Source organism: Purpureocillium takamizusanense, chromosome 8 (genome assembly GCF_022605165.1).
Source record: "Purpureocillium takamizusanense chromosome 8, complete sequence".
Classification (NCBI taxonomy): domain Eukaryota; kingdom Fungi; phylum Ascomycota; class Sordariomycetes; order Hypocreales; family Ophiocordycipitaceae; genus Purpureocillium; species Purpureocillium takamizusanense.
The window spans coordinates 476049-499112 of NC_063075.1; the positions used below are offsets into that span (position 1 = coordinate 476049).

General features: G+C 59.6%; 9 protein-coding genes across 10 annotated transcripts; 6 read left to right on the plus strand and 3 right to left on the minus strand.

The window, feature by feature from the left end:
* The first annotated feature begins 549 nt into the window (after nucleotides 1–549).
* sed5 (Integral membrane protein SED5) lies at nucleotides 550–2586 on the plus strand. Its single transcript, XM_047989758.1, has 3 exons — nucleotides 550–1521; nucleotides 1592–2288; nucleotides 2352–2586. Exons 1-3 carry the CDS (start codon nucleotides 1281–1283, stop codon nucleotides 2374–2376), a joined length of 963 nt encoding a protein of 320 aa, XP_047845763.1. The 5' UTR covers nucleotides 550–1280; the 3' UTR covers nucleotides 2377–2586.
* Nucleotides 2587–3055: 469 nt separating this feature from the next.
* GAR1_2 (H/ACA snoRNP pseudouridylase subunit) lies at nucleotides 3056–5192 on the plus strand. The gene is made up of 5 exons (XM_047989759.1): nucleotides 3056–3379; nucleotides 3570–3850; nucleotides 4044–4205; nucleotides 4443–4689; nucleotides 4886–5192. Exons 1-5 carry the CDS (start codon nucleotides 3319–3321, stop codon nucleotides 5080–5082), a joined length of 948 nt encoding a protein of 315 aa, XP_047845764.1. The 5' UTR covers nucleotides 3056–3318; the 3' UTR covers nucleotides 5083–5192.
* A 91-nt stretch (nucleotides 5193–5283) lies between these two features.
* CLA4_3 (Non-specific serine/threonine protein kinase) lies at nucleotides 5284–7694 on the minus strand (the record flags this gene model as incomplete). Its single annotated transcript, XM_047989760.1, has 4 exons — nucleotides 5284–5684; nucleotides 5740–5839; nucleotides 5899–7516; nucleotides 7681–7694. The coding sequence occupies 4 exons, from the start codon at nucleotides 7692–7694 to the stop codon at nucleotides 5284–5286; spliced, it is 2133 nt and encodes a 710-aa protein (XP_047845765.1).
* Nucleotides 7695–7813: 119 nt separating this feature from the next.
* On the minus strand, nucleotides 7814–8116 carry JDV02_008187 (uncharacterized protein; the record flags this gene model as incomplete). The annotated part of the gene is made up of 1 exon (XM_047989761.1): nucleotides 7814–8116. The coding sequence occupies one exon, from the start codon at nucleotides 8114–8116 to the stop codon at nucleotides 7814–7816; it is 303 nt and encodes a 100-aa protein (XP_047845766.1).
* A 997-nt stretch (nucleotides 8117–9113) lies between these two features.
* JDV02_008188 (L-iditol 2-dehydrogenase) lies at nucleotides 9114–10867 on the plus strand. Of its 2 annotated transcripts, XM_047989762.1 has the most exons (3): nucleotides 9114–9780; nucleotides 9842–10250; nucleotides 10310–10867. In XM_047989762.1, the coding sequence occupies exons 1-3, from the start codon at nucleotides 9359–9361 to the stop codon at nucleotides 10610–10612; spliced, it is 1134 nt and encodes a 377-aa protein (XP_047845767.1). In that variant the 5' UTR covers nucleotides 9114–9358; the 3' UTR covers nucleotides 10613–10867. The 2 variants fall into 2 exon arrangements, with proteins under 2 accessions (XP_047845767.1, XP_047845768.1); XM_047989763.1 differs by having other exon boundaries at nucleotides 9842–10867.
* Nucleotides 10868–11293: 426 nt separating this feature from the next.
* JDV02_008189 (uncharacterized protein) lies at nucleotides 11294–12648 on the plus strand. Its single transcript, XM_047989764.1, has one exon. It carries the CDS (start codon nucleotides 11404–11406, stop codon nucleotides 12604–12606), a length of 1203 nt encoding a protein of 400 aa, XP_047845769.1. The 5' UTR covers nucleotides 11294–11403; the 3' UTR covers nucleotides 12607–12648.
* A 24-nt stretch (nucleotides 12649–12672) lies between these two features.
* On the minus strand, nucleotides 12673–15603 carry JDV02_008190 (uncharacterized protein). Its single transcript, XM_047989765.1, has 3 exons — nucleotides 14742–15603; nucleotides 14003–14670; nucleotides 12673–13936 (listed from the first exon to the last, which is right to left on the minus strand). Exons 1-3 carry the CDS (start codon nucleotides 15263–15265, stop codon nucleotides 13017–13019), a joined length of 2112 nt encoding a protein of 703 aa, XP_047845770.1. The 5' UTR covers nucleotides 15266–15603; the 3' UTR covers nucleotides 12673–13016.
* Nucleotides 15604–17765: 2162 nt separating this feature from the next.
* Nucleotides 17766–19128, plus strand: JDV02_008191 (uncharacterized protein; the record flags this gene model as incomplete). The annotated part of the gene is made up of 3 exons (XM_047989766.1): nucleotides 17766–18068; nucleotides 18136–18795; nucleotides 18859–19128. The coding sequence occupies 3 exons, from the start codon at nucleotides 17766–17768 to the stop codon at nucleotides 19126–19128; spliced, it is 1233 nt and encodes a 410-aa protein (XP_047845771.1).
* A 2018-nt stretch (nucleotides 19129–21146) lies between these two features.
* Nucleotides 21147–22674, plus strand: JDV02_008192 (uncharacterized protein). The gene is made up of 3 exons (XM_047989767.1): nucleotides 21147–21638; nucleotides 21702–21921; nucleotides 22014–22674. Exons 1-3 carry the CDS (start codon nucleotides 21170–21172, stop codon nucleotides 22480–22482), a joined length of 1158 nt encoding a protein of 385 aa, XP_047845772.1. The 5' UTR covers nucleotides 21147–21169; the 3' UTR covers nucleotides 22483–22674.
* Nucleotides 22675–23064: the final 390 nt, after the last annotated feature.

The following is a 23064-nucleotide window of genomic DNA, read 5'->3' on the forward strand; positions in this document are numbered from 1 at the left end:
AGGGGCGGGGTTGCAGGTCACGGGCATGAGCATCTTCACCATCTGGTCCCTGCCCCCAACGGCTCGTGTCGAACCGCTCAGTAGGTCTGCGACAGAGTGTCTGCTGTCTCAACAGCCGCAGACCCTTGGGGTACCACAAAGTCGGCTGTTCCATGCAAGGGGGTCGTGCACTGACGTGTTGATGAACAGCCGACGCTCCTCGCTTGGCACGCTCGGGTGGCCAACGGGCCTTTCTATGCCGGCAGTGCTGCGCGAGTCACACTCAACAAACATGAGGCAATGTTGGAGGCAGTAGTCGGGTTGCGATTATGCAACAGGTGCCCCGGAACACGAGGCATCCGTGACTGCTGTATTTGGTATAGGGTGGCCAGAATCGTTTCGGCAACGCCGTCGCACAACATGTGCACCCCATGTCATCGTAGCTACCTACCTTGACATTACGTAGGTACGTACCTAGATATCTTGCCAGATGAGGGTTACAGCGGCAGTGGGACGATCCTTGTCAGACTCGTGTCCTGTTGTAAGCGAAGCGACGAACGCTTTCCTTTAGAATTTCGAAAACCAAGTTCAGAATCTGTCTGCAGGCTTGCTAGCTGGCCGGCCTGGCGGCGTGGCCCAATGGACTAGGGTCGGTCTCTTTGAACAGATGCTTGACATGAGGTTAATTTCTTTTAGAGCCTCAAGAATACCAGCATACTTTGCCGACCTTGCATACTGACTGTAATGGCTTCAGTTGGTGACGACGAGGATGGAAGTGTTGTACTACCTCAGTACCTACTAGGTATGGTATTGACTAAGTACGTACCTTGAGAGCTGGGTTGTCCCCTTGTGGCGGTGTCATGTGGCGGTGCACTCCTTTGTTGCGTGGCGGCTGTGCATTCCCTCCAGCAATTGAAACGAACCCACCACGTGTCGCCGGCTTCATCATACAGACACGCAACCCTCTCGCTGCATCCGTCGCCGTCGCGCGGTTCACAACGTCGCTGCTTTATTGCGCTCCTCCTAGTCCTGAGTTCCTGTCGCGTCGGTGCACCAGTCATTTGTCCCGCAACTCGGATCGGCACGCGCATTTCTACGAACCAGCGGCCAACGCCTCGACTGCCGGACGTCGACACCCCCTGACTTTGCCCTGTGGCGACACTCTAAGACCACGTCCAAGCGACCCCTCGGCGCCTCGAGAGAACATATCCCGAGCGCGCATCCCCTTCGCCACGGAATCCTCGTCGTAGCGGCGCCCGCGCGGGTCGCAGCAGTCAGCCGCCGACCGCAAAGCCGTCGCCATGGCGGTCGCCTCCATCCAAGACCGAACCGCCGAGTTCAAGTCGGTGCTGGCACAGGCTCAGCGTCGGCAAAACGCCAACAAGGTCTCGTCGCAGAGGAAATCGCTGCTAAGCGACTCAGAGAAAGCCGCCGCAAATGGCGACGCGAGGCCACAAAGGCGGTCCGATTTTGCCAGAAAGGCGGCCGAGATTGGGCGCAGCATCTCTGCCACCATGGGAAAGCTGGAGAAGCTGGCACAGCGTGAGGACCCGGGCGCGCGCGCGCTGCCGGCCATGGCATGGCTAGATATGTGTTTGCTAACGAGATGCAGTTGCCAAGCGCCGCACGCTGTTTGACGACCGGCCCGTCGAGATCAACGAGCTCACCTTTGTCATCAAGCAAGACCTGTCGTCGCTCAACCAACAGATTGGCGCTCTCCAGACGCTCTCGAAGCAGCAGCATCCCAAGGCGGACCAAGAAGGCGAGCACAACAAAAACGTCGTCTATCTGCTGCAGGGCAAGTTGACGGACGTGTCGGTCAACTTCAAGGACGTGCTCGAGGAGCGGACACGCAACATCCAGGCGTCGCGGTCACGGACAGAGAACTTCATCTCGTCGGTATCGCAGCATGCGCAGCCATCGATGCAGCAGTCAGCGTCGCCGCTCTACGGCACGCCGAACCGGGCGTCGCCGGCGCCGGGGTCGGACACGCTTTCACTGAACCCCGTGGGCGACCAACAACTAATGATGATGGAGGAGGCGCAGCCCACGAACACGTACATTCAACAGCGAGGCGAGGCGATCGAGTCGATCGAGAAGACGATCAGCGAGTTGGGCAGCATCTTTGGGCAGCTGGCGACCATGGTGTCGGAGCAGAGCGAGATGATCCAGCGCATCGACGCCAACACGGAGGACGTGGTGGACAATGTCGAGGGCGCGCAAAGGGAGCTGCTCAAGTACTGGTCGCGCGTGTCGAGCAACCGATGGCTCATCGCCAAGATGTTTGGCGTGTTGATGATATTCTTCCTGTGCGTGCTCCTTTTCCCTCCGTCTGCGCAACTCACCGGCGCGTTGCTAACAGTCAGTCGCAGGCTTTGGGTGCTGGTGTCGGGTTAGATGCGAGCCCGCCATGGCCCCGTCCCGCGGCATGCTCCTCCCTGCCCGAACGCCCGACGGCCTTCCTTGTATTGATACCATGGACAAAAAACGGCATTTTGATTCTTTTTGCATGCGAACTGGGTTTCTCTGCGTCACGTTTACTAGAGGCGTCCTTTTGTGACATGGACTAGACGATATTTAATACAAGGGCAGCACCTGGAACTGCCGCTGACTCGCCCTGCTGTGTGCCTGTCTAGTCGTGTATGTATAACGTATGCATATGTGGTTCTGTGTGTGCAACGGGGCTCCCATGGATGCACACGTCGTAGTATCGCCACTGATCCTTCTTTGGTCCCAACTATGCCGAGCTGCGGAGCGACAGGACACGATACCGGCCGTCGGCAAATGATGCGGCGACACTCATTCGCCGCCGCCCGCAGTCCACCAACCTACCTACCACCGGTTGGTTGGTTCCAGTTCCCCATGGGCTGTTTGTCGCGGGCGTTTGACCGGGACCTAGCCCCGAACCTCCTCCGGCGCTAACAGGCGGCCCCCCCACTCTCGACAGACGGTCTTAATTCTCCATGGCTGGATTGGGGACCCCGCCGTCCCTCCTGGGAAGCTCTCGGCGGCGGCAGCCCGTTGCGGCCGGGACAGGGTGTTCCTGCCCGTCTGTCATGGTTCGTGTCTAAGTAGCGGCGGCTCTCGCACCGAGGTTGCGACGACTCCCCGAGGAGACGAGGTAGGGGACCCAAGATATAACCAACGCGTGTGACCCTTATGTGTGCTTGGCCTTTCTGGCTTTGCATTCTGTCACTGTATCCAAGTAACCAAGTCACGGCCGCGATTTCCATTCTGTGAAACCAACAACAAGTCCGGGGCTACGCGTGTCGTAAACGAAAGCCCACAGCAGCGGCAACATCTTTTTATTGCAAAGTGAGGTTCGAAGCCTGTCGGACAATGGCGACTAGGAGCATGTTTACGCTCAACACGGGCGCGGAGATGCCCGCCGTCGGCTTCGGTGAGTTTTCACACCCACGGAGGGGAAAAGGGTCAAGTCAAGCAGGCCCCTTTGAAGGGAAGAAGGCCCAGAGCAAGACAAAAAAAAAAGGAGACAGAGAGAGGAAACTGCTCAGATTGTCAAAAAAAAAACCCTCCCCCGTAACGGTGTAGCACTCGCTGACACGAGGCGAGCGTGGCCGAAACGACAGGAACGTGGCAGTCCAAGCCCGGCGAGGTGCAGGCCGCCGTGTCGTACGCGCTGCAGAACGGGTACCGGCTGGTGGACTGCGCGTACTGCTACGGAAACGAGGACGAGGTCGGCAAGGGGCTCAAGGAGGCGTTCGAGTCTGGCGCTGGTGCTGCTACAGTGAGGCGCGAGGACGTCTTCGTCATGACCAAGGCGTGGGCGACGTACAACACGCGCATCGAGGAGGGGCTCGACAAGAGCCTCAAGAGCTTGGGGCTGGACTATGTCGACTTGTACCTGATTGTGAGTTTACTCTTTGTCTTTCTCTCTCACCCCCACATTCTCACTCTCTCACTCTCTCTCACGACGCTGGGCCACTCCCTCCTACACTTCCTTTGCCTTTTTCCCTTGTCTCTCTTCTTCTTCTCTGTTGAGAGGGCATCGTGGAGGCGGCGGATAATTGCTAACCCTGGGCGTGCACTCGCTCGCCCAACAGCACTGGCCGGTCCTCCTGAACCCAAAGGGCAACCATGACAAGTTCCCGACGCTGCCCGACGGCTCCCGCGACGTCATCCGAGACTGGAACCACATCGAGGCGTGGAAGCAGATGGAGGCCCTGCTGAGCACGGGCAAGGTCAAGGCCATTGGCGTCTGCAACGTACGTTTGAACCCCCCCCCCACCCCCCCAGCCCTCCTCCATCGAGTTGTAGGGTCCGTATATTCTACGAGGCGCGTGGCCGTGTCAAGACTCAAACGAGAGAGAGAGAGGGATCTAATACAGCCCTCTTCCCTCCTCCAACACTTGACCCGAGGCCAATCACACGCTCACGCCCGCCCGTCATGATCACTCGCATCCATCCTACGTCGCTAACCCGCCGTGCCCAAAACACAACAGTACAGCAAGCGTTACCTCGAGGAGCTGCTCAACCACGCCAGGGTCGTCCCCGCCATCAACCAGATCGAGAACCACCCCAGCCTGCCGCAGCAGGAGATTGTCGACCTCTGCCGCGCCAGGGGCATCCACGTCGTGGCGTACAGCCCGCTCGGCAGTACGGGGAGCCCGCTCTTCGCCGCCGAGCCGGTCGTCAGGGTCGCCGAGCGGCGCGGCGTCGGCCCCGGGACCGTACTGCTGAGCTACCACGGTGAGTGACTTGACGGACTTGATATGAATGGGACCCCCCCTCCTTCGGTGCACAAACACTGTTTCCACACTTCCGTTTCCGTTGCTTGCTTCCCCCGCTCCGCTACGTGTGTTTCCTGTTATACATCTACAAACGAGCTTTTTCTGAACTGGCTGAAACTGATGACTTGCCCTCCCCTACTCTCCCCTACGCACAGTCGCCCGCGGCAACACCGTCCTCGCCAAGTCCGTCACGCCGTCGCGTATCAAGGCCAATCTCGACATCGTGCCGCTCGACGCCGAGGACATGAAGCTGCTGGACGACTACTCGGCCGAGCTGACGCGCAGGGGGGAGCTGAAGCGCTACGTGTACCCGCCGTTTGGCGTCGAATTTGGCTTCCCGGACAAGTCATGATGGGGGCCTGCCGCAGCGAGAGCGGGGACCGGATAGACGTAAAGGAAATACAGGAAAATCATGCGAGCTGGTAGTAGTACAGAACGCGGGCACGGTCCAGGATGCCAGATATCTGACCCTCGCGTCAAAAAATAGCAAAGACGTCCTATTAATTGGCTACCTGCCGTCCCTAGGTCGATCGATTCGCATCATGCCCTGCGGCTACCTCTTAAACGCCATCAGTGGCATCAGCTCCCCCGTTGGGCACCCCAGCTCCAGGAACGAGTGGTCCAGCAGCGCGTCCGCCGTCGCCCGCTGCTCTACGTCGACCCGCAGGCACACTGCCAAAAAGTCTTTGAGAGCCGGGCTGAGCTTCTCGGGGTCGCGTAGCGGCGGTGTGCCGTTGGTGACGATGAGATATAGCGCCCGCAGCGGCTCCTCGTCCATATATGGCGGCTGCAGCTCAATCATCTCAATCGCCATGATGCCGAGCGACCAGATGTCCACCTTTTTCCCGTACTTGTTCTGCTTCACCACCTCGGGCGCCATCCAGTACGTCGTGCCTACCATAGTCGCGCGCTTGGACCGTCGCTCGGTCAGCTTGGCGCAGAATCCAAAGTCGGCTATAGCGCGTCAGCGGTGCAAGTCCTCATCGTGCGGCATTGTGCTGCAACTCACTAATCTTGACATGGCCGCGCTTGTCGAGCAGCACGTTGTCGCTCTTGATGTCGCGGTGCACAATGCCCTGAGAGTGCAGGTGTTGTAGGCCCTTGCACGTCTGCCGCCGCCAGTCAGTCATGTCTACGCATCGTCGAGTATCAGGCTCCATGAACATACCTCTCGACAAATGGTCGCTATCTGCGCCTCAGAGATGGACGGGTTGTTGTCTATAATGTCGATGAGCGCCCCACCCTCCATGTAGTCCATCACTACCCAGAGCTGCCTGTTGTCGTTGAGCAGGAATGCGTCGAGAAAGTTGATGATGTTGGGGTGCCGGCTCTCCTTCATAATCATGATTTCGTCTATGAGAAGCTCTTTTCGCGGCTGGCGCGCCAGGTTCATCTCCTTGATGGCGACACGCGCGCCGCGCCCCCGTTCGGCACGGATGTCTCGCGCAACGCCAATGGCGGCGTCTTTGATCTTGGCCACATATACTGAGCCTGAGGCGCCTTGACCAATCTTTTTTTGACGGGTATACGAGACCTCGGGGTCATCCTCCGAGACGACGGCCTGAAGTCTGGCAATGAGGTCGGCCTCAGAAGTCCTCATGTGGCGAACCTGCCGCCGCTTCGACGGCACGGAGATCGGAGTCACGCCATTGTCGGCCGGTTTGGCGTCGGCGACCTTGGGCCCTGCCGGTTTGAGCTCCGCTGGTTGTACCTGTTTTAACCCCGCGCTTGTATCCGCGGTCCTAGCCACCGGCCATGGCGACAGCTTCGCCGGTCCTTGCCCCTGGGGCCGCGGTGGCTGTGGAAACAGGGAAGGGTCCACCTGAAGATCCGAAGGGGGCGGCTTGGGCGGTCGAGGAGCCGGGCGATGCTCGGGTACAGTGTCTGGTTTCTGCACGGGTGAGTGTGCTGGCCGAGTCCCCTTGGGCGGCAGCGGTGATGCCGGCGCATCGGCCTTGGCCCGTGGCCGTGCTGGACTAATGTCGCGGCTCTGGGGCTCGGCAATGTGAGTCGGGGAGAGCGCCAGGAATTCGTCGGGGTTATCAGAGCGTTTGGCCAGGTCTGAGTAAAAGTCGACGGCTTGGATGACGGCTTGCGGGTTTCGCGCATAGTCCTCCTTAGTGATGGCCGAGGCCTTGAGCAATTGCGTCCACTCGACCGGCAGGCCAACAAACTCTCTGGTTTGCGCGTCGAAGCCGACGTGAACGGCATGCGAGAAGTTGGTGGGGTTGCTCACCCCCCCTAGTTCGGGGCAGGAGTTGTAGATAAAGTCCATCCAGGTGTAGAGTTCGTACTCGGTTTTGGTCCTGAGATGCAGGATCCGGGTAGCGCCATCCTTGTCACCGGGGCTGTTGGACGGTCCATCAATGCGCCGGCGAACTTCAAAGGTGGGCGTCGCTGTCTCGACGCGGCCGACGCCGACAATGTCCTTGAGAAAGAGGGTGTATACAGGCTTCTCGCCGTCGGCCTTGGAAAAGTCGATCCATTCCTTGCGCAGGACAAGGAAACGCTGCTTCCAGGGTTGGAGGAAGCTACCCTCGCGGACGGCAGCCCAACCGCGTCTCCCAGAAGGGGCGGACTCGAAACCGGCGCCGTTGTTGTGCTTGCGCTGGGCGACTTGAAGAGGCACAGTCGAGCCGGTGTATGTCGAGATGGCGGTGCCAGTGAGGGGCGAGCTGGGCCTGCTATCGACGACGACATGCGTGGGCCCCTTGGCGGGCCGTGCTGGGCTGATAGGTGGCCTGGGAGCTGGACCAGGATTCATGAACAGGTGCGGCAGGTATGGGCTGCGCAAGTCAGCCATCGTCGTCATGGTGAGGCGGGCGCGAATCGGCGCGGGTATGGCTCTGCGTGGCGGGTTGTAGAGGAGAGAAAACAGCACAGAGACGTCGCGCGGAAGCGCATCGTGACGAGGCGAGAAGGGGCAGACGCAGAGCGGGCAGCGACATACTCTTGATCAGCCATTTTGCAGGGGGAACATTGGCGCCATGGGGATGCCCAGCAGAAGGTTCGTCAGGCGTTAGGGTCGCGAGAGACGGACGTGCGGGGAGCACGCGTGAGGCATGAGGTGTCAGCGGGCCATTTCACGGCTCATGGCCGCCAGTGTGGAAGAGGGTGATGGATGGCGTGTCTAATAAGCAAAGCAGACGGGCTCGTTCTTTGTCGACGCGGCGCGGCGCGGGCTGTCTCTTGCCGGGGGTCTGCGCAAACGGGTTTGCTGAGCGTCGGTCGGCACGCGCCTCGAACTCGACAAAGCCAGCGGTTGCGGACCGTTGGCAGGCGAAGACGCAGAGAGACGGGAGGGTGGGGAAGCGTCGCCAGGCTGGCCTTTTGTGAGTTGATTTTGACAACGGTCCAGTGCAGGAGGATCCCTGCATGCTAATCATGCTGCTTCGTAAATAAGCGCGAGACACGCCGGCTCCATGACAAAGGGTGTAGTAACGTTAGTAGTACAGTAAGGTAGTGGTCAAACACGGGGGGCCAGGGCCATTGAGTCGCGCGGACAAAGCGAGCAGCGCTTTGAAACAGCTGCGCGTGCGGGAAGGGGGTGAATTCGACGAGATTTCGACAGGGGTCGGCAGCGGCGGCGACGCACTGGTCTTGTGCAGCATCATCGGCTGGACGGTGAGGACGACGTGACGAGGTGAATCTTGACGCGCAAGAGATGTCGCTATCCTTCAGGTACCTTGCCTGGTGGTATGCAAGGGTCGCGTCCCGGAACACAGTACGAAGTTTGCTCATAGGCACCTTGTAATCGAAGCTTTTCCCTGCCACACAGGGGGTCGGCCATGTCATCATGCCACTGTTTGATGGGCTGCGCGTGCCATTGGTAAGCGAGAGAGGCCCAATAGAACAGACACGACGCACAAGTTCGATATGCCGGTTCGTCGGACATGAGATACTAGGTACTAGGTATGGAAACGGCCTTTCACTGACGGCAGTTAGTAGCAGCATTGTACGAAGTAGGGCCGCTAGAGACGCAACTTGGCGAAGCGGTTGCCCCAGACTTGGTGGTGCAACAGAGGTGAAAGTGCGCGCGCACTGTATCGGTACTGTATATTTCCCAACGCGGCAAGTGCCCACGGGCAGGGATCTGTGCATCCAGGGGCCGCCCGGCGCCACTCGAAGCAATCCGACCCTCCCCACCCCTCATTCATTCTGGAGCATTGAACAGTTGGGCGCTGAGGCGAGCGCCCGTCACTGGTGAAGATCTCGGCGCGTCAGCCGGTGTCCGCAGGCCCCTGTGCCCTGAGCTCAATCCACTGCAGGCGCCACCTGGCACGGCCCCCCCGGAACTGCCCCAGTGCACGCACCGCAGCCGCTATGCTGCCCCGCGCTATAAATGTCCGTCGGCAATTGACCCCCCCGCCCTCTGGAGGGCGATTTCGGGGCACCTCAGTCTCCAAACGCCGCTCCTCGTTACATCACCATCAGTCATGCTCGTCCTCACGCTGCGCGACGTCGGAGCGGCAATCACCTCGACTCTTTCCGTCAAAGCCCCGTCATAACCAGCACGACCGAACGCGGTCTCCTTCTGCGGCTCATTCCAAGTTCCAACACCAACATCTCCTTGCGAGGCTCGCGAACGACCTGCATGCAATAACCGACATCCTCCAGACTTCAACATCATGCCGCCCGTCAAGGCTTCCGTCCTGCACGCCGCCCGCGATCTGCGCCTCGAGGAGCGTGACCTCGCCGCCCCAGCTTCCGATGAGGTTCAGATTGCTGTCCAGTCCACTGGGCTCTGCGGCTCCGACTTGCACTACTTCAACCACTTCCGCAATGGCGACTTTCTCGTCCGCGAGCCGCTCACCCTCGGCCACGAGTCCAGCGGCACCGTTGTCGCGACTGGCGCATCCGTCTCCAACCTGCAGCCGGGGGACCGTGTCGCCATCGAGGTCGGTCTGCCGTGCGAGAGCTGCGAGTATTGCAGCCAGGGCCGTTATAACATCTGCCGCGGCATGCGCTTCCGCAGCTCGGCCAAGGCCATGCCTCATGCCCAAGGTACCTTGCAGGAGAGGATAAACCACCCCGCGCGGTGGTGTCACAAGTATGCCTTCAGGCGGCGACACCTTTACGCTCAAAAATGCGAGACTGATGTCCATGAACAGACTCCCCAACGACCTGTCACTCGACCTTGGCGCGATCGTTGAGCCACTCTCCGTCGCCATGCACGCTCGCGACCGCGCCAACCTGCCTGAGGGGTCAACCGTGCTCGTCTTCGGCGCCGGCGCTGTCGGCCTGCTGGCTGCCGCCGTGAGCAAGGCAGCACGGGCCTCGGCCGTCGTCATAGCCGACATTCAAAAAGACCGCGTCGACTTTGCTGTCGCCAACGGCTACGCCGACGCCGGCGTTGTGGTGCCCATGGCCCGCCCCCAGACGATTGAGGAGAAGCTGCTGTACGCGGCCGACGTTGCGGACAAGATCAAGACCACCGAGGTGCACGGCAAGCCCATCGGCGAGGTAACGGCCGTGTATGAGTGCACCGGCGTGGAGACGTGCGTGCAGAGTTCTATATACGTGAGTGGGCCTGCTTGTCCCCCCTGCTCGGCGGAGCGTCCACTGGCTGACGTCTGTAGGCCACCAAACCTGGCGGCAAGGTCATGATCATCGGCATGGGCACGCCCATCCTCACGCTCCCCATGTCGGCGGCCGCCCTGCGCGAGGTCGACCTCTTGGGCGTCTTCCGCTACGCCAACACGTACAAGCGCGCCATAGAGCTGCTGTCCAGCCCGCCGCCCGAGATGCCGGACCTGAAGACGCTCGTGACGCATCGCTACAAGGGCATGGCGCTCATCCCGGACGCCTTCTCCATGGCCGCCCGAGTCAAGGATGAGGAGGGCAAGCTGGTGCTCAAGGTAGTGGTTGACATGAAGGAGTGATGTGAGCCATGGGGGGGAGCTGGGCCTCGGCTGCTACTCGCCAATACCAACGGCCCTTTGCAAAAAAGTCTCTCGTGTCTTTGTCAACGAAGACACTGTCATGGTCCCCGTCGTCAGGCCGGCCGCCGAATGCTCCGTCTGACGATGGGCAGACCCCGCAACGCCAACGCCATGCAGTCGTAGAATGTAGTTTTAGCATGTCAATACCACGAGCCTGCCGCACGTGGCGGCGGGGGCCGCCTCGCTCACACTTGCAGAATATAGTCTAACGCGCCACCCGCTGTCTGTCAGTCAGTCAGTCGGGGACACGCGCTGAAGCCACATCACGACCTTTTGTAAGCATTCGCAGCAGCCGACCGGCCAGCCGTTCCGGACTGCTGTGCCCCGATGGCGATACGAAGCGGGGAGAACGCTCCTTTTCTTCGCTGGCTTGTAAGCGGGGCGCGATGATTGTCATGATCAATCATTTACGCCGACCTGGGCGAGCTGTTGACGTCGCGCGGGGAGGGAGGGGATGCACGCGATGCATTCGAGCTGCCGGGGGGGAAGGATATAAAGTACCGAGGCTGAACCCTTCTCTCTGACGAACGGGACTTGGGGGACCTTTAGCCAGCCGCGGACTTTTGCCCTCAACACGCCTCCCATCACCAGCACCAGCACCAGCACCATCATCATCATCATCATTGAACGGCACCGCATCCGCCATCGTCACCAACGCCGTGGATCAGAAGCACAGTACAGCAAGCTCCCAGGTCCAAAACCCCCTCGTGCTGCGTCACCTACCAGCCACCATGGCCGCGTCCTTCACGCCCGAGCCCTACGACGACGCCGAGGCAGCCGAGTGGCTCATCTGCGTCGCCTGCGGGACGCAGTTCCCCACGAGCGACCGCTCGGCCGTGACTACGTGCCTCATCTGCGACGACCCGCGGCAGTACGTCCCGCCGTCGGGCCAGGCCTTTACCACGCTCGCCGCGCTGCGCGCCTCGAACCACCGCAACGTCTTTACGCCCTACCATCACCAGCAGCAGCAGCAGCAAAAGGGTCACGGCGCCGTCTCCCCGGCGGGCGAAAGCACGGCCGCCGCCGCCACCGCAGACATCACATTCGTGACCACGACGCCCAAGTTCGCCATCGGGCAGCGCGCGGCGCTCGTGCGCACCCCCGCGGGGACCGTCCTGTGGGACTGCCTCACGCTGCTCGACGACGAGACGGTGCGGCGCGTGCGCGACGAGTTCGGCGGGCTGGCCGCCATCGTCATCAGCCACCCGCACTACTACTCGACGCACGTGCAGTGGGCGCGCGCGTTCGGCTGCCCCGTGTACGTGGCGGCCGAGGATCGGGCGCGCTGGACGACGCTCCGCTCCGCGCACCAGGTGGACCTGACGGAGGAGGACACGGAGATTGTGGTGCGGCGGCGGCAGAGTCGTCATGGCGGCGCTGGTAGTAGTAGTAGCAGTGATGAGCGCGGCGGCGAGGCAACTGAGGGAGCCGGAGGAGAAGGAGGAGGACAAGGCGAAGGAGAAGAGCTGCAGCTGGTGAGTACGGGCGCCCGCGCGCTCAAGCTCGGCGGCCACTTCCCCGGGTCCCTCGTGCTGCTCTTCCGGGAACGGCTCTTCATCGCCGACACGCTGGTCACGACGCCCGCGGGGCTCGGCCGCTGGGACGTGGACAGCCTCGGCACGACTCGCGAGCAGCGGCGGCGGCGACCCTCGGGGCTCAACACGTACGCCTTCCTGTGGAGCATCCCCAACGCGATCCCGCTGGGCGTCGACGAGCTGGCGCGCATGTGGGCGGTGCTGCGGCGGTACGAGTTTCGGGCCACGCACGGCGCGTTTGCCGGCATGGACATTGAGGATGATAGGGGTGATGGTGATGGTGCTGGCGGTGACGGTGATGAGGGGAACCGCGTCAAGAGGCGCGTGCTGGAGAGCATGCAGATCCAGGCGAGGTTCATGGGATACGGGACGCATGCCCTCATGAGCGAGAGGGTGTAGGTACTTTTGGTCACGGCAGCAGCGAGATGTTTGTGCCCAGAGAGAATGTATCGTGTCAATATCCGACTCTGTCTGTCTTGTCTGCGCAGACTGCATCAGGCCGACGGCTGCCAGATTCTTGCTGATGCCCTTGAGCGGATACTCATTATCATCCCATTCCCACCCCCACACTTCATGTTGCAGGGGTAGCTTGACGAAGCACGCCCGACATGAGCGAGATGTTCCATACAGTGACTGTGGCCGCCAGTGCCATCATACGTCTCAGCAAAACAAAAAGGTATGTAGTTATTTCCAACACCAAATGTTCTAGAACAGCGCTTGCCAACGGATCCTTAACCCCGTCGTCGTACCTTCGTATGCGTCATTACGTGATCATTTTTTTCGAAAAAAGAAGAAGAAGAAAAACGCCCTCATACTTTCTTCACGTCTTGGAGCTGCTGCTTCTTACGCTTCTGCTTCTTCTTGCCCTCCTCGCGCGCCTCCCACCACTGCATGATCCTGTTCCAGTACAGCGCGAGCAGGACGGCGACGAGGCTCAGCGGGACCGCGACGGCGAAGAAGACGCAGTACACGATGGCGCTGCGCTGGCTCAGCTCCTCGTTCATGCTGAGGAAGCTCGTCACGAAGCTCATGGGCACGAAGACGAACGCCAGGTACGTGATGCGGCCCATGTTGCGGCTTTCGAGCATGGCCCGCTTCGTCTCCTCGATGCTGATGATGGCCACGGCCATTTGCATGATCTTGTCTGCCCGCAGCTGCAGCACCTGCAGCCGCGCGAGGAGGCTGCCGAGGTCGCGTCGCACCCCTGCCTGCCAGCAGCCCGATGCCGCCACCGCTGCCGCTGCCGCCCCTGCTCCTGCTCCCGCACCCCCAGCGCCCCTTCCCTTGTCCGAAAGCGCGTGGTGGTAGCGGCCCTCGAGCGCTGTGATGCCATCCTGAATGTACTCGACATAAAAGGGCAGGCGGCGCTGCCACTTGTGCAGGCTGTCGATGCACGACTCGAGGCCGTCGAGCTTGCGCGTGCGCGCCGAGTCGAGCAGCCACTCGATCTGGAATAGCCCCGTGAAGGAATACTCGAGCGTGACGAGCACCTCGGCGAAGATGAAGGGGTACACGTGTGACGTGACGTGCTCCGGGTCGGCGGCCAGCCGGTCGCGGTCCTGCGCCGACAGGCCCCCGATGGTCGACGTCAGCCCCTCGAACAGGCCCATGTCGGCCAGGTGCCTCGAGTCCGGCTCCGGGTCGTCGAGGCCCGGCGGCGAGCTCAGCCTGCCGTAGCCGTTCCACAGAGGGTGGCCTGCGTCCACGTGCGGGTCGACGAGGATGACGCCTACCACGTGTGAGCTCCCAGTCAAGTAAAGGAAGAAGGGGGGGGTTCGCTCTGGTGTCAACATACCGGTCCAGCCGTCGTCGTCCTGTCGGCTCCAGATGCTCACCTTGCTCCGAAGCAAGCCCACCTCGTGCGGTGAGTCCTCCCACCACGCATTCTTGCCCGACTTGACCTGTCCCTCAAAGTCGATGCGCCGCAGCACGTTCCACTCGCCGGCGTGGTCGCGCGCGCGGTCCGAGACGGACTCGTCCTCGAAGAACCTGGGCTTCATGTATGCAAGCGTCACAAAGTCGCGGCCCTGAGACTGCGACTCGAGCTCGGGCATCTCCACCCAGTCGTCCTTGATGTTGAACCACGTGTGGTCTTCGAGATGACCGCGGAAGAATGTCGGGTCCATGTCGAGCCCGGCGCCGAGCACCTCGATGCTTGTGCTCGACAGGTCCTCGGCGACAAAGAGGCGGTTGCGTTTGGTCGCGGTGTCCGTCAGCGCGAAGCTGTTCTTTAGCCCACGCGCCAGGGCCTCGCCGGTGGTGAACGTTTCTTGCTTGATGTCGTGCGGGTCGGTAAAGTCGACCAGGGCCACCTTGACGCGGGCGCGACGCTGCATGACATCGTTGAGGTCCAGGGCGGCGCTTTTCTTGGGCACCGTCCCGGCCTCCATGAACTCGGCTAGGTATCTCAGGCGCGGCCATTGCCTAGACAGGTTCTTGACGTGTCGCAAGTACACTCCTTCACTGCAGATATGGCTTCAGCTGGGCGCGACGCAGGGTGGTGATGAGACCTGGGAAAGGGGACTGCTTCTTACCCTTTTTCCGAGTGCACGGTTTGCGAACCGTTTGACTCGTCCTTGTAGATGGTACCGACAAAGTACGGATCGCCGACGTGGGGGTTGACCGTCACTTCCACCAGAGCAGGCCCCTTCCTGTCGGAATTGACGGCCGAGGCGATGCTCCTGAGCTGCGAGCCCGAGGACGTGGCGCTCGTTGTGGTCGCCACCATGGGGAGGGGAGCGGTGGACGAGGACGAGGACGAGACGGTGGCCGCCGTGGGCCTCCGGGGACGATGGCCCTCCTCGAGGGCGCGAGGATTGTCCGAGTCGGCCATGATGAAGGTGCTGCGAGGCGTCACAGTCGTCGAGGCAGGCGAAGACGAAGAAGACGAACAGTCCTCGGGCTCGTCCTGATAAGCGTCGTCGCCTTCGCCCCAGGCGTCGGCCACGCCGCCGAGGAGGCTCTCCGCCTCCGCCGTCTCCTCTGCACCATGCTGCACGTGTCGCCGCCGTCGACGACGACCGGGGTGGGAGGACCGGGACAAGGGGGCGTCGGCCATGGTTCAACGAGGACTACGGAGTACAATGTCGACTTGTTTTGCAAGGCTGGCGGGCGCCTAGGTAGGATTGATTCCGGGGCGGCCGCGGCGGCGATGACAACGGCGTTTGGATGGGGACGAGGGGATGGGATGGGGGCGCGCGCGGGGGGAGAAGGGTAGGACAAGCAGGGTAGTGGGCGAGTTGGCGGCTGCTGACTGCATGCATGAAGGCATCAAGGCTTTCAGCCGCCCGCCCCGGTCAGCCAGTCCGGTGTGCCTCGATGGAACATGTGCAGTTCAGTTTGAGGCGGGAAGGGGGAGAGGGAGGGGTGTGGGAGAGCGGACGGTTCTTCTGCTGCAGCAAGGAAGGAAGATGGGTCCCTCGAGGTTCTAACTTAGTTGCCAGTACTAGTAATAATTGAGGCAATTGGCGATGGCGCCCAGTCACGTGGAACAGCGTTACAACCCGCAATCGTTCGATGCCTTGTCCCCATGCCACCGGGACGGATTGAAGTAACCATGCGTTACAGGGCCGTGCAGTGTGTATGTGTTACACTCTTTCTGAACGTGCAAGACTCCTTGCTTCTCGTTGCCTTGTTCCCGGGGCCCTGGCCCTTGCAAGCCCCGGCGATCCAGCTGCCGCTGCTGGACACCTCTCGTCCCCCGTCTCCCCGGGCGCCTTTCGGTGGCGGCCTGGAACGAGATCGACATCCTTTCCCAGGCGGCCGTGTGCGCTGTCCTGGCTGCAAGGCGGTCATAAGGCGAACGAAGCCCCTGCTCGCCGTGGCGGGGGGGGGTGGCATGGTAGGTACTAAGGTACTACCTACCGCCCCTGTGCGGCAGTAGTATAATTGTACTGAGCGTCTCTCCCAGCGAGGCGCCATCCGAGCCAAGGGTTGCTATTTGTGGCCTACTTTCCGGTATCCAGATCTGGTCCTCACCTCAATCCCATCTTGACGGCATAGCGATGTGAAAGTGGCCCAAGCCCATCTGATAAATCGTCCCGCTGTGGCATTCCAGAGGGACAATGGGAACCCTGTCGGTTGAGGAGGTGGAGGCGCTAAAGGAGCCGCAACGGCCCGCTGTGGCTCCAGCCGCCTGTGTGAGTGCGCCCCTGTCCCAGTGGCCAATCACCGCGCACCAATCTCACTCCACGATGCAATCAGAGTGCAAGCATAAATCAGCCACCCTGCACCAGCCATCCGTTCTCAACGGATCACGGGGGCGTGCAACGCAGGCTCGGCTTTCGCGCCAAGCCATAGGAAAGTAGGTCTTAGGTCTTCAGCAGTGTTGGCCCTGAAGAAAAGGCACTGCCTCCGACCACTAGAGGTAGGCACCCTAACCCCACTGTTTCTCCAATGTGCCTGTGCTGGGCCCCGGCAGTCTGAATCAGACCTTCCATGTAAGTCGAACGAACATCGTGTTCAGTCAACAAGGTCTTGAAGAAAGTTGTATCTCCGAAGGAGTGTATGGAGGAGGAAAGAAACCCGGCGGTACTCGAAAATTGCTTCTCTGAACCATTCCATAGCGTCGACCGGCTCTGAAGGCTTGAGTGGTGGCGGACTGTGCATGTGTTTCTGGCACACCTCAACGCCGTGACTGGAAGTAAAGGCTCTCACACATAGGGATAAATCATATGTATAGCCACCATTTCCTCGCATGTACACGGTTCACTGTAAATATCCAACAGCTCGGTCGCTCATCTGAAGTCCTACTGCGGGTCGTTTCACCTAGTGTTTGGTCGGTTATAATTCACACATACTCGGACTTCATCCGCCGGCGGCCGTGACCGCGTCATGTCGTTTATTCTTGCACGTCGTCTCCCGACACAACACTGTCAACATATTGACTCTGCTGTCACGCACGGGGCCTTTAACACTGGGGAACAAGCCGTACATGGGTGTCAAGGCGCTCGAAAGCTTCGTTGCCCGGACGGTGCACTCGCACCTCTACGCAGACGGCCGCACTTGGCGGTTACCAAGCGAGCTAAACTGAACAGCCGCGAAAGTCATGCCATCTTGCCAACAGCACCCCAGCACCCCAGCAACCCTGCCGTGGCCAAGGTCAATGATTCACTGACATCCAGTGTTATGAAAATGTCCTTGCGGTCAGCTTCCACGCGTTCATGTTTTTCTTCCTTTCTCCTCTCCCGCTTCACGCGAGCAGTGCAACTTTTCATCACCCGCCCGCGTATCATCTCGTCGCTTGTCTTGCCTTCATCCCTCAGACGCCTGTCCGACTCGCCCTGAGACGCCGTCTGTACTCGTTTAACCACGGCTGGCTTCATCCCAAGGCACCGTCTCAAGTGTCTGCGCGTTGATACACAAAGGCTCACAAAACGCCACTGCGAAAACAAAGATCAAAGAGCCTTAGCTCTCACTGCGCGTCATCTCCATGATGTCGACCCCTGAACTGCACGTATTCTCCTTGAGCGAACAACCCTCGCTGGGCGCTACAGCCAACCGCTCCTTACGTCCCGACCACTCGATGCTAACCCTCATGTAGATCTCACGAAGGCCTCATGGCCATCTCGCTCTTTTGGAACGAGCCCGCGTCCGGTGTCTCCCGGGCACTCGACCGCCTCCGCTCCGTCTCTGAGCGCCCCGTCACCGCGATCCCCTTCTGGCAGCAGCAGGTCCCGCACCTCATGGCCGCGTACGGCACCCAGACGGAGGCGGTCAAGGCCATCGCGTTGTGCCACGAAGCACTCGCCGTGGCGCTCGCCAGCTTCTTCGTCACCAACCGCGTGCGCGGAAAGGATGCCAGATACTGGCGTCGCTGCATGAACGGCAACAATCAGGGACATTGCGCCATGTTCTTGGAGGTGAGTCCTTTGACTTTTGCGCATCGACCCCGTTGCTACCTCGACGTGACTGACTGGCGCCTTACAGATCGACTGTGCCCCAGCCAACAGCGGTGATGCTGTCACCTTGGTCTTCAACTCTGGCGCTGGCCTTTCCTATTTTGTCATGTCACTTCCCAAGGGCATGGCCCTGGGAGAGAAGAGAGATCTCATCCCTGCTTTCCAGGACCAGATCTTTGAGCTCATTACCACCAACCTGCCCGTCGACGAGATAAGCCGGGCGTCATCTGTTCTCACCACTAGCACCCACCAAGATAGCATGTGTGTCGAGCCCAGCGAGAACGTGCCTGAAGGACCCGCTTCGTCCATCGCAGACGTGGAGGAAGTGCCCGCTCCATCTAATGTCGATCCGGACGAAACACTCGTCCCATCCAGCGCGAGCGTCGAGCAAGTGGCCACTCAGCCAGGCGCGGGCGCGGAAGCACCTGTCGAGTCCAACGCGGACTCTGAGGCCATCTCCGGCACCGACACTGCCGTGCCTCCCAACTCAGACAAGGATGAAAAGCGCCTCCCGAGCGTAGCCACCTTTGCAGCTGGCCATGAGATGCTCCGTCGCCCCCCTTACCACATCATCGTTCGTCTCGGACAGTACGACGTCCCCGAGGTCCATTGCAGCCACCCGGCCTCGGCCGACTTTATACGCCAGTACCTGGACCAGTGGTATCGCGAGGACTTGGCTCGGCTAGAGGTGGCTCCCACCAGAACCTGCCGCTCAGCCATTTGCCGCGCGTTTGCTAACCAGGTGCTACAGATGGCGACCAACGGAGGCAGCGAGAATGTCACCGCCGCCGCCGCTGAAGGCGGGCTCATGATCCTTTTGGACGCCATGGACGTCACCCAGCACGACCGTGACTACGTCTCGCGCGTTTCGCTCCCCGTCGTCATCCTCCAGATGATCGAGACGTGCCTCGGGTACGAGCTCCACAACAGCGGTGAAAACTGGTGGCACTTTCGTCGCGCCGTGGCCTTCATTGAAGAAGAGGGCCTTCGTGACGCAAACGTGGGACCTTTGGCTTTCTGAACAAGTCGTGAACGTTGCATTGGTGGCGTCTACTGAGGGATTCTTGAAGAGGACACTGTGAGCTGAAGATGGGACTGGCTGGATGATCAAGGCTGTTTCTTGTTCCGTGTGCAGCGAATGATGGCGTTATGGAGGACCGCGATACAGGGAATCACTGCTGACGGTTGGGTCAACCCTTGAAATGTATTATATGAGAAGAGTCCGCCTTCAACCCATCAATAGGCCTACAGAGAGCTCGCGGACATCCCCCAACGCACGACTGCATCCATCATCGAAAGTCACTGCTAGTTGTCGCAAGTGTATCGAGGCCGTGATTCAGTGATAAGTCTCTCAAACATTCCTCTCGCTGTTGAGAGATCTACTCCTACCTACCGGTTGACGCCGTGTGCTTTCATCTTGACCTTGGCACGTTCTGTTCATTTGGATCAAGCGTCGCAAGGTATGTACTGTGAATGCGTATCCCTGTGTCGCCTGTTCACTTGCCCCTGGTGCAGTCCGAGCTTCCCGGGAAACAGCCATTGACATGGATTCAAAGGTAGCCAGCCACCTTTGTATTCTAGCCGGTGCAGTCCAATCTTGCAGAACTAGCTTTGATTCGGTGACAGTGGCATATGCTTCCACGTATTGAGAGTGACTCACTAAAAGAAGCCTGAGCAGTACAAACGTGGCTCCAGACTACGTCAAGAATATAAATATGTGCTGCCGGCCAGTAGTAGTTTCTCCAAGCGCAGTGCAGACAACATTGAACCCAACACAACAACACAACAACACTACAAAGAAACCAAGATATCAAAATGAAGGCCAGCCAACCCCTCCCCTTCCCCTCCCGCGGGAGACTGTGTGAAACATGAGGCTAACAAGCTTTGCCGCGTACTGCAGACCGCAGGATCTGTGCTACTCCTGACCCTCTTGACGTGGTCGACCCACGTCCTACCGGCCATGGCAGCGCCGCCAACACCAAGCACAAAGCCCACGTACAACGCTGGCTGGACCCTATCCTGCGACGGGGAGTGGGCAAATAAGTGCCGCTTGGATATCAACACGAGCTGCAACGCCGGGGAAGCACAGTCACGTATTCTGGGGTGCAGCCCCAGGAATTGTAGATGCTATCATTTTTAAAATATCAGCATCACTGCATGACAGAGACATGGGGACGAGGGATGGTTGCGCATTGTCAGTGCTGGGATGTTGCAGAACCTCGAGCATCCATCGGACATCGAAGGGGCTGGAGGAGGCTGCCTGGCAATGAGTCGGCGAGCAAGGGCAGGCAAACCGCCGCTAGGTCTCATAGCCTGTTCCACCCATCTTGCGCACGCAATACAATCCGTAAACTAAGTATCAGTTGAGGCCTCACGTGAATACCCTGCTTTGTCCCTATGCCGACTGGACGTGAGCCAAGTGAAAACCTGCGTGATGTCTGGTGCAGTCGGGGTACTCGTGCAGCACCGCTGAGCTACGAGCACACTGCCAGTCACCTCTATGCAGACGCGCGGCGCGTGCTTCGTATACCCATTTCGGTATTTTTTTCCTATGTGCTCCCTGCTGAACTGGCTGTTTCCGAGGCACGTGGCAGATGCCGTTCCATGCCCTGTTTTCCACTGGTGCAGCCAAAGAGGCGCTCTTGCATGTTATGCTGTTGGGGGCTCCTGGGCTGCTGCCCTTGTCCGGGTTCATGATGGGAAAGCCGTTGGGTATGGCCTCATGGTTGACGAGGCGCGTATGGATTGATGCCCTGGTGCCCTGTCGTGGCGCAGCAAGTGATGTGCCGTGACATAACAAGACGGGCCTGCCTGAAACCCCGTCTGACCAACCGACCGACCGTTCCATGCGAACAGCCTGCGTGAAAAGTTGCACGCATGTATGCTGCCTGATGATGTGCCTTGCAGTCGAATCTGCACAGGCGTGTGGCCGGTAGTTGACATGTGGAAACGTGATGAGCCAAATGGCATATAAAGGTTCAATGGCCGTCTCCGAACAGGCCCTTTGATGGCTTCATGCAACCTCATTTTCACTCACTGCAGCCATCACAGTCACCCTCATCATGGCCCCCAAGCCGTTGCTTTCTGCTGCCAGCGCCCTCGCCGCTGCCTCCGCGCTACGAACCGACGGGCAAACCGCCCACCTCATCCAAGGCACAGAAGACAAGCCCATCCAGTTGGGCCAGACTCAGATCTTCGTCGTGCAGTTCGCCGGAGGCGACGTCTGGGCCGTCCGCATTGCCGTCCATCAGGACAGCACCCTGTCGCCTGACTCCGTCTCGGATTTGGTCCAACAAGAGGCCGCCACCATCGCCAAGCTCAATGAAGCTGGGTTCCGCTGGGCGCCAAAGCTTGTCGGCGCGGTGCCCAGCTTCGACAATCCTCTTAGTTATCCGTACATGGTCGTCAGCTGGCTACCGGGTGCCGCGTTAGAGTGGTCCCCGTCTGCGCTGGCTGATGAGCAGAGACACAGGATTCTTTGCCAGCTCGCAGAGATACAGCTGGAGCTGGCACAATGCACTATTGAAACGAGTCCGGAACCCTGATTCCACCCGTTCAAGGAGCCTGGAAGTGTCGATGGCTGACCTGCTGCAGGCACTGAAGCATTGGCCCAACAACACCTGGTGGGCATCGTTGGCAGCAAGGTCTCGCGCGTAATGAACGGAACGCTTCCTGAGGTGGACCTTCGCAGCTGCTTCGTCCTTCGAGCTCTGCTTCGAAAAGCTGTTTGTATGGAATCGCCACTCCTTGCGTTGACTCACAGCAACTTGGCCGCGCACAAGATAATCGTGGACGCCGATTGCAACATCACAGGGCAAGTTCCCTAACCAGGACACTCACATACATTTGCCGGCTACAAATAAGCTGCTTTAGGATGGACTGGGCTAATAACAATGTCTCTTCTAGAATTGTGGATTGGAAACTAGCCTGTGTCCGTCCACTTGAGGTGACCCTGCAGTTCCCGCGCCTGTTAGCCGTGGAACCAGACGAGGCGGATGCCTCGCCCACAGAAAACCCCTCCGTCGCATCTATCCAACGTCCTCCCGAGCTCGCGACTGACCGCCAAGTATTCTTGTCTCGCCTGTCCTCTATTTCTTCGCGAGAGTCGCCTCTTTCCTCTCTCGCTGCAACCATGAACACGATTCTCTCAGACCCCAACGTCGACTGGAAGCATCTCATTATACAGTCCTGCTTCAGCAGGGGCATCCATCGCTGGATGTCTGAGCGATCATGGCTGGTCGAGGGCCTCGAACGAGATGTCGTGCTGACCGTCCACGACCAGGCAGGGCAAGTTGTCAGAGCCGAGATCGACGACCTCGTCCGCAGCGAACCTGACTGGGGGTTTACCCGTGAGGAACTCCTTCAAAGTTTGTAATCAGCAAGCAAATTTAGGTTGTTCATCAATGTCATGTACAGTAGCGGCATCATTGCTTGATGTACTAGCACATGCCCAACATTTGGGTCAGCTGTATGACATGGCCAAGCCACGACATGTGTGGCCTTTGGAGTGCGAATTATAAACGCCTGAGAGCTTCTACGATCGATCATCTAGTTCAAGGCATCTGGAATGCACAATTTCCTTTCTAATTGAGCGAAAAAGTATGAGTGAAACAGCGAATCATGAAAGGCAAAGTTTGAACTTGTTCCAGCTATCATGTCCATTCCGTGACAAAAGGCCTCTCGCTATGGACGGGCCGAAAACAAGCCACTGCGAGAGACAAAATCGAGAATAACCGAAACGATGATGGATGTAAATCACAAACTTGTTGGATAAACATGATACTCAACGGTCTAGAGCGTGACCTTTGTGAGGATTGCTCGACACGCCGTGCTTCGAGCTCCCACACACGCAGACGCACTTCCCTCGGAGCTGGGGATTGAAGAACCACGCAGCATCACGTCTGTTCCCAAAATGCGAACCCTTGAGAAGAAGCGTCAGTGACCGAAACGAAAGGGC

Coding starts and splice junctions, on each gene's coding strand:
- JDV02_008189 (XM_047989764.1), top strand. CDS start 11,404: ATGGCCGCGTCCTTCACGCCCGAGCCCTACGACGACGCCGAGGCAGCC.
- JDV02_008192 (XM_047989767.1), top strand. CDS start 21,170: ATGGCCCCCAAGCCGTTGCTTTCTGCTGCCAGCGCCCTCGCCGCTGCC. Junction 21,639..21,701: donor ACAATGCACTATTGAAACGA/GTCCGGAACCCT, acceptor GACCTGCTGCAG/GCACTGAAGCATTGGCCCAA. Junction 21,922..22,013: donor GCCGATTGCAACATCACAGG/GCAAGTTCCCTA, acceptor TGTCTCTTCTAG/AATTGTGGATTGGAAACTAG.
- JDV02_008188 (XM_047989762.1), top strand. CDS start 9,359: ATGCCGCCCGTCAAGGCTTCCGTCCTGCACGCCGCCCGCGATCTGCGC. Junction 9,781..9,841: donor CCCGCGCGGTGGTGTCACAA/GTATGCCTTCAG, acceptor GTCCATGAACAG/ACTCCCCAACGACCTGTCAC. Junction 10,251..10,309: donor GCGTGCAGAGTTCTATATAC/GTGAGTGGGCCT, acceptor TGACGTCTGTAG/GCCACCAAACCTGGCGGCAA.
- sed5 (XM_047989758.1), top strand. CDS start 1,281: ATGGCGGTCGCCTCCATCCAAGACCGAACCGCCGAGTTCAAGTCGGTG. Junction 1,522..1,591: donor GCTGGAGAAGCTGGCACAGC/GTGAGGACCCGG, acceptor AACGAGATGCAG/TTGCCAAGCGCCGCACGCTG. Junction 2,289..2,351: donor GTGTTGATGATATTCTTCCT/GTGCGTGCTCCT, acceptor AGTCAGTCGCAG/GCTTTGGGTGCTGGTGTCGG.
- JDV02_008190 (XM_047989765.1), bottom strand. CDS start 15,265: ATGGCCGACGCCCCCTTGTCCCGGTCCTCCCACCCCGGTCGTCGTCGA. Junction 14,671..14,741: donor ACCGTGCACTCGGAAAAAGG/GTAAGAAGCAGT, acceptor CCATATCTGCAG/TGAAGGAGTGTACTTGCGAC. Junction 13,937..14,002: donor GGACGACGACGGCTGGACCG/GTATGTTGACAC, acceptor CACACGTGGTAG/GCGTCATCCTCGTCGACCCG.
- GAR1_2 (XM_047989759.1), top strand. CDS start 3,319: ATGGCGACTAGGAGCATGTTTACGCTCAACACGGGCGCGGAGATGCCC. Junction 3,380..3,569: donor GATGCCCGCCGTCGGCTTCG/GTGAGTTTTCAC, acceptor CCGAAACGACAG/GAACGTGGCAGTCCAAGCCC. Junction 3,851..4,043: donor ATGTCGACTTGTACCTGATT/GTGAGTTTACTC, acceptor CTCGCCCAACAG/CACTGGCCGGTCCTCCTGAA.